The following is an 8343-nucleotide window of genomic DNA, read 5'->3' as shown; positions in this document are numbered from 1 at the left end:
AATTTCATGCCTTCATCAGGGCTGACAATAACAAAAAAAAAAAAAAAAAAAAAGAAAGAAAATAATAATAAACAAGCTTGGAAATTATTATTATTTTCTTTATGTCTCTGAACTAAGATTGTTATCTCGTTTTGTTTATTACAGTCCTAAAATTCAGGTTGGAACGTCAACACAAATAAATAAATTTAATTTATTTGTGTATCTTTACTGACTGCAACCCCGACTATCATCTGCTCATGTTAATCTACAGTCAACAATTTACAACTCATTAAAAGATAATACATTTAAAAGACCTGACTGGAGCAGGGTGGACCAGTGCAGTCTCTATGAGAACGGTGAATTAGATGTTTAATTTTTATCAGTATGCACTTCATATTTGATAGAAAACAAAATAAGCATAAAGAATATAAATCAGATATAACCAACTTCAGAGGACAATCATATTTAGTATATCATAAACAGTTTTTACTATATCCAATATACTGATAATAGTTAACAGTTTGTTGGAACATCACATCCAATGCATACATATGTGTTTATTAACAAAATTTAGTATTTATTATACAAAAGTTGATAAAAATAATTTTTCAAGGTTTTGAGGATATTCAAAATTCTAACATGCTATGTCACAACAAGCACAAAATCTATATCACCATAATGTGCTGCATGTAGAATTTTATTAAAAAAGAGAACCTATCTCATTCCCTTTGGACTTACACAAAAGGATAGAATCATTTTTTGCTTTTTGTTGTATGAACTTAAAAGTGCAGCGTCTAAATCATCTTGAGAGCAGAATTTTTTAATAACTTTATGATAAAATTAAATAGACAGAGAAAGGAAAATAACTTTAGTAAACTAACAAATAAAAATGCAAAAATATACCTTTCATGACTTTTCTGACTGGAGCAATAAATGGATATTTTTGATTTTGGGCTAAATCGGGATGATAAAATGTCCCAATAGTAACAGTATTGGCATTTATACGATCAATTAATTCTCTGAAGTTATTCATTTTTTGTTTTTGAACAGGGTCTTGAGGTATGAGACGTGGATGATCTCCTGAAAAAAAGACATTTATGTATTAATAGTACAGTCAATCATATAAAAACTAATGGTATAAAATTGTTTTTATACAAACACATAGTTTAAGCCATTTATTTTCTCTTGAACATAATATTCAATAGAAAAAATTAAATTATTATTTAAAATTAAAGAAAATCAAATCAGCCCAAAATTAAATAATGCTACTTTATTGAAAAAATTAGTAATTTTTCTTGGACATGTTTGTAGTACTTTCATGGTCAATTACTATTTCTATTGAAACACTAAGTGATATATTAATAAATCCTGAGTTTCAGGTCTTCATCAGGACTATAGAGCAAAAGAGATACACCAACAATTAGAGAAACATAAAATTGAAAAGGAATAGAATACAAAAAAATTTGGAATTATACAAAATATTGAATTGAATCAAAAATGTCGGCATAAAATAAATAAATATTGTTTTGTTTATTTATGTTGTTCTTTGCTGACCACACCCCCCAACAAATCTCTCCAATAAAAAATGATAGTATTTTCTAAATTAGGCAAATGCAGACTGAATCCTAAAAATTATAGATCTAAAATTTAGTATTGTTAGTGAAGTTTTGAAATAAAATTTAGTTATAAAACATATAATAACACTGGCAAAAATGACTTGATAATACCACAGCTGTTTCAACACCAGAAAGAGAAATAATTGGGAAAAGAAAAATCTTTCAACCAACAAAAATCCAAGTTCAACTAATCCTGCCATTTTCTTTCTAATACAATACAATCACCATCTCCTCGCATCCCCCACCTCTAACTTTGACAATGGTTGTTTATTTATTAATAGGATCGCTTATGAAACTTGAAAAATTATTATGGAACTTTTTCTGTAATTTATAGTTGGTTTCTTCAGAGATATTCATATTTCCAATATTAAACAGAGTTAGAGGGGTTTTCCAAGACCAAATCCACAAATATTTTCTTACTTCTTTCATCCATAAATCCTATTCTATAATCTCATCGACTTATCATTGCATTCCAACTCTATCAGTTCAAAATTCAGTATCCAAAATACACCCTCTAATACTGCTCTTTCAATCTCTATATTCGGTTCTGCACACCTGCTGCATTTAAACCTATTTAAATTGTACAAAATCCTTCTCAGATTCAATAGAATAACAATTCCTTACTCATTGATTGGATGACAGTGCAGCAACACCAAGGTCTGTAACTCACCTTAAAATGCAAAAGCCAATGTAAGGTCAATTATATACTTGTGTACACATACACATAATTGTTTGATAATAAAATTTGAGAAATCATCAGAATCTGTTCATCTACTATAATGCTACTGTGCTTTTCTTCCTATCAAGGATTTATTTTACTTTACTTAATTTCTTATCTTTCCTTTCTCCTAATCCAAAATTTCTTCCCTGCTTTATTTATACATATCTCCCGTTTAAAGTAAAAAAAAAAAGAAACAATGATAAACTTACCATTACTAAAATTGTCTTCTAAGTAGTCAATGATACGACTAGAATCAGGAATAATTTTAACTCCATCTTTCAAAACTGGTACTTCACCCCTTGGGTTTATGTCCAAAAACCATGGTTTATAATTTTCACCTGATGTTATGTCAACTACAGACTGTTTAAAAGGTAGCTTTTTTTCAAACAAAGCAATCATTGCCTGAAAATAAGAATTATTGCTTAATGCTTAGTTAAAAGAAAACTTTTAAGAAAAAAAAATATTTACAATGCTTAAAAAAACAAATGGAAAAACTAATCTTACCTTTTGGGCATAAAATGAATAGTTGTGGAGATATAATAACAACCCATTACCATTTTCATTTGAAGAATTACTGGCCATGATATTTAGAATTGACGTACAAGATAATACAATATAACAAAGTAGGAACCTCCCCATATTCCTACTTCTAATCTCCTCAGAGAACTATATAAACAAGAACAAGATATCTCTTTCTACTTAAGAATAAAAAATATTGATTATCTCAGTCGACCTGATAAATCAAATTCAGGTTTTTATCTAAACTTGATTTTTAAATGTTTTATGAATTAAAATTAATGTAAAATATGAGAGAAAAAAATTTTGTAAACCTTATATGAAATTATTGAAATTGATTATTGCTAATTTTTGATTTAAAACTCCTTTTAAACCTACAGTGATGTTTATAGTCGTTTATATAAAGTGTGATAACAGTGATAAACCGTTTGTTAATACTAAGCACATGCAGCTCATGTAGTTCACTACACATTGAGGGGGAAAATGTTTTAAATAAAAAAATATTATGAATCAATAATTTAATTTTTTTACTCTCAATAATTATATTTACAATACAAACATAATATAGTTATTTAAAATATAATGTAACTGTAGATTAAAACAAGTTTTAATAAGAGTCCTCAGTGAAAATATATTTTTCTCTAACCCTAATTGAACACTGATTTTGAAAACTTAAATATTTTTTTATTATTATATTAACAACATTTATTTTAATAGATCTAACTCAGTGAATCATTTCCAAATAATCTTTCAAGTTGAAGGCACTTCCGTAGACAGTGGTTACTTTCTTTACTGAGGTGGTCCTTCAGAAATTTCTGAAGCTATTAGAATTGTTAGCTTCAGTTTACGGTATAGTGTATGAAGTATAATATATATAATTATAAATAATAGAATACGTTTTCTTACATACATTTAGATTTTTAGTACTTGATATGACACACATCGTATTTTAAGTTACCAATTCAATTATTTTAATCATTTAAGTTTTTAAAGCTACGTTTAATAGGATTATATTTATCACAAATAAAATTTAAGAGATATAAAGGACGATCAATAATTTTGGCCAGCTTTTCCCGTTAAATGGCCGACTCTGGGCCGGCCCCATATTGTATGCGTGAGTAGAATATTATGAATTCTACTTTAAATTCCATAAGTGAATGGTTTAAATCGTGATTGTAACATTGTCACCACTATTCTTACCTTATTTTATTCAGGTTCAGGACTTTGTAACTTTAACTTTAAGGTGATATTATAGGATCCAAAGCTGGCATTTTGGTAAAAAATTCCCAAAACTAGTAATACAACAAAATTGAATGACACCTGTACATCTCCTACTCGACCGTTATTTTATATTTCGTAGTAACCAATACTAAATCTTGCTAATCAACTCAAAAATCTGAGCTTAAAGTAGGAACGCCTTCAGTTTTGGTGGTTATACTTTTTAGGATAATTCAGTGTAAAGCTGCCAGTTTCCAAACAATATGAAGGCGTTAATAGGAATCATTTTTATTTAGAAAATGAAGTATAATTTATTTATTTTAAGCATGTTTATTGATACAGTAAAAAAATTACTCAGACACGGTGGGAAATTAATTCAACTTTAATATTTTTAACTAACTATTCCTTTGTTTTCAAATTTTTGCTTAAAACATTACAACGATAGTTTTAGAATACAATAAGCCCAACTGATTGTTGTTTTTAAAACATAAATAGGTATTTTTTTTCAAAATATGAAATCGATTTAGTATATAAATCATATTTAAAGGAATTCATTTTTTTTTTCAACAGAAATGTGAAATTGTAATTATTTTGTTTGCAAATAATATTAATATAGAAAACATTGTACACAATTATAATAGCTGTCATTGTTAAATTACATTTTAAATATACAGAATACACTAAAAATAAATGGGTATGAATTTATAAGATACGCAAATTTTATGAGGGATGATTCTTAGTACATACAGGATTAATTACATCACCCCGATTGCACGGCCTTGTAATGCGTAAAGAGGGTTTTATAATTTTATCAATTATTTATTTTTTTATCTCACAGTATAGTTATTATCATCTATTACAGAAGTTCGCAGATTTTAAATTTCGCATATTAGGTTTACAATTTTTTTTTTCGAATTTATACTTTAAACGCCTAAATTGTCTATTTCACATACTACAGATTAAGAGAGTATAAAAACAAAAAAGTGATGCCATTTTCTGCTAAATTTAAATGCATCATATAACAAAATATGGCCATATATCACTTACATTATATTTCTCATAACTTTAATTATCCTCTAATCCGTAGAGATATTTATTAATTCTTTTTGACGGTAAAATATATTTTAAAAAACGACCTATATAAATTGTTTTATTACCTAGAGAAAAATAAACCATCCATATAATCAAAGTATCCCAATTAAATCAACTGATAACTGTCGAGGATAAACGATTTAAAGTAATATATTTCTTTATGAGCCATTCGCTTCTGTAGAGGTAGTTGTGAAGTATCATCAGTTTCTCACCCCAATTTTATGTAAAGCAGTAGAAAGTGGTGGGGCTTTTATCAAGGTAATGAAATCATTATTAGATATAAAAAAATAATAACTGCGATTAAAATGGAACACTGCATTTATAAACGCTATCTTGAATAATGATACTATAATTAACATATGTACTTATCGTTCCAACAGATAATTAACCTAAAATACTTTCCTGAGAAAATAAATAATAATAATGTTAAGTTGAATTAATTTCTGATTTATTTTAAATTTGATTTCAAAAACTAACAGCTGGTAAACTAGTATGTTCTTTAATTAACGAATTAAATGAAAAAAAAATTAAGAGCATGTACTGCGTTTATAATCTTTATACCTTCAGATATCTCAGAGAGCGCTAGTACTGGAATCGGGACTTGGATCAACTAAATATAAACAATTATCATTATTTTTAATTCATTGGATAATTCAAATATTTTATATAACTATATTGTCAAAAAATAAGCTAAATAGTTGAAAATTTTTTGATGAGTTAAATATCATTCCTACAATTTTAATAAATGTTAAAAATTTCGATTTTTTTCCTAATTATTCCTTTTATTTTTAAATTGTATATTCTTAATTACTAAATATCTTAAATAATTTTTATTGTTAGTTCAATAGTTCTCAGCTCCAAATTTTAAATGTAAAAAAAAAAAATGTTCTCTGTGATTTAAAAGAAATAGTACAATCATAACTGCATTGTACCTTATTCGATGTTGACTAAAAAAAAAAATTATAATAAACTCACATAAATCTTACCACTGAAAATTATTTCATTTAAGAATACTAAAAAAAAAAAATGAAATGATGGCACACAAAAATAATAGAGGGTTTGCTTTAAACTAAAAGGTAGCGTGTTTCAAGTTTTTAGAAAACTAAAAAAGTCTGAAAATAAAACTTTAAGTTATACGAAAAAAGTATAGTAGTCAATTTACTTAATTATCCTAACATATCTTATATTTAATCTTATATTTTATAGTTAAGTGGTAGTTGTTGTTCGTTAAGGCAGTGGGGCGTTAAACCAAATGGTCATAAATGCCCATTTTGTAGTTAGATTATTTTTTGTTTCTTCATTTAACTAGAAATTAAATTAAACTAACATCATATAGTAATGTTTAAAACTTAATTTTTCCAGTCCTTCTAGGACATTACTTAAAAAAGTGAATTTATGTGGAAAGATTGTGTTATTTAATATTAAGGTGATGATATGATGTAATAGCTGGAATAATGCCATTCGTGGTCAAAAGTCCTTTTTATGTATATTGTATTTTTAGAATCCTCCATATCCATTTTAATAATTACAATTGTTTTTCTCATCCCTCTAAAACAGAAAAAACATGAAATTGGTAGGTTCCATTACGTATGGTTACATAATTCGTATTGGTTACAACCTTTTCTTGCCATTGGTACTTAAAGGTGTACATTGAGATATTTATCTGGTGTTCTTGTGTCCGTTCCATGTGGATTCAATCATAAAAAAATTTGGAGGAAAGTGATGATTTCAGTACAGTTCCTCGTGATGATTTCAGTACAGTTCCCGTGATGATTGTACAAAATTTCTGAGCTATATCATAATATTTGAATCTGGTAGCTACAACAAATGAAAGCGGATTCCATTCATTCATATATCATTTGCGAAACTTTATTTCTAAGGACTTGGTTTTCGGGCAGACGCGTTTTTTCCAGCTACTGCCTCTTATTAGAAAAAATATTTTCAGTAAATAATATAACCTCGATATAATATAAATATAATGAATAATAAATAAAAATATAAATACATATGAAGTTCACCAATGGTCCGGTTAGGAACCATTGCAGCAGGTGGCCTACCCAAATAATTCTGTTTTCAGTCGAAACGAAATGCCATTGTGGTAAAAAAAAATAATGTAGGGTAGTCCAGTTTTTTCTCATAGCCTCTTATAAAAGCTATATATCTTCGTTTCTAAATATTATTGTTCCTATGTGTGTTATTTCATGTCACTAGCCGACAGATGCCGCTGAAATCTCAATTTCAATAAAAATGAAAACATCGTTTTTCCAATGAAGCCTTCAATTAAAAAAGATGTTATTAACATTTAGTTTAGTTTAATGTGGACCATTTATGGAATTAAGCTAAAATACATAAGATGTATTATCTGTAATGATTTACCCTCCAACATTTTAATTTATAATTGTCTTCAGCATTAAAAGCGTTAAAATGTAAATAAAACCAAATGAAATGGCTAACAATACCTCAGGGTAAAAAAAGGATTGAGTATCTATTGTGTATATTTGCTCGTATTTATATTTGTATATGTTAATCAATATTTTTTCCATTGGAGAGTACGAAAAAAAAAGTAATCTGTACTGCTCCAGAAATGAAAATATCAGACCTTCTTTTTTAATGACGATGTTGCCGAAGAAAGCAAGTCAAGAATTATAAATAACTAAAAGTTATAAGAGACACTTTAAATATAAGTAATATTTATTTAATTAGTATACAACAAACATATAATAAATAAATGCTACCTTCAACAATTCACTTCACGTGTGGATTTTTCACTTCCCAATATATATAAAGAAAATGTATAACGTTATAACATTACAATCGCTGTAAATAAAACTTCCTTCGGATAGGACTTAATTATTCACTTATACAAGTTTTCTTAATTTTAAGAAAAAGCTGTCATGCTCAAGGCATGGATTTTTACGCAGTAAGACCTGTATAATATGCCATAAAACCTGAACAATATGCAGTTAACATATAAATTGTACAGTTAAAGATCTTTAAAAATACAATAAGACAGCTAAAATATACTAATATGCCTATTTCCTGGATAAAGATAATAATAGCAGATTATTATGTTGTAAATAACATTTTGATTAAAAAGTAAATAACATTTTTTTTTTTTTCATAAACCATATATCGCGACAATCATCTAGTACCTTGTATCATAGATCATTTAACTGAAAATTAATTGCTAGTTTCGTAAAT

The 8343-nt window shown here is 27.1% G+C and overlaps 1 protein-coding gene across 24 annotated transcripts in view; it reads right to left on the bottom strand.

Annotated features, from left to right (window-relative positions):
- The window catches only part of LOC106677642 (ganglioside-induced differentiation-associated protein 1), a 14988-nt gene extending 12013 nt beyond the window's left edge, over positions 1-2975 (bottom strand). For all 24 annotated transcript variants that reach the window (XR_001342630.2, XR_001342631.2, XR_010843958.1 and 21 more), the window contains exons 1-3: positions 2821-2975; positions 2526-2718; positions 883-1059 (exon numbers count right to left, since the gene is read on the bottom strand). Coding sequence is in view for 20 of the 24 variants with exons in the window: in XM_014415687.3 (XP_014271173.1) it covers positions 883-1059; positions 2526-2718; positions 2821-2955 (505 nt within the window). In the remaining 4 variants the exon portion in view is untranslated. The remainder of the gene's footprint in view (positions 1-882; positions 1060-2525; positions 2719-2820) is intronic.
- Positions 2976-8343: the final 5368 nt, after the last annotated feature.

The sequence above is a fragment of the Halyomorpha halys genome, unplaced genomic scaffold (assembly GCF_000696795.3).
Source record: "Halyomorpha halys isolate HHAL.00 unplaced genomic scaffold, Hhal_1.1 Scaffold106.1, whole genome shotgun sequence".
Lineage (NCBI taxonomy): Eukaryota > Metazoa > Arthropoda > Insecta > Hemiptera > Pentatomidae > Halyomorpha > Halyomorpha halys.
This window is presented reverse-complemented; position numbering and strand designations above follow the sequence as displayed.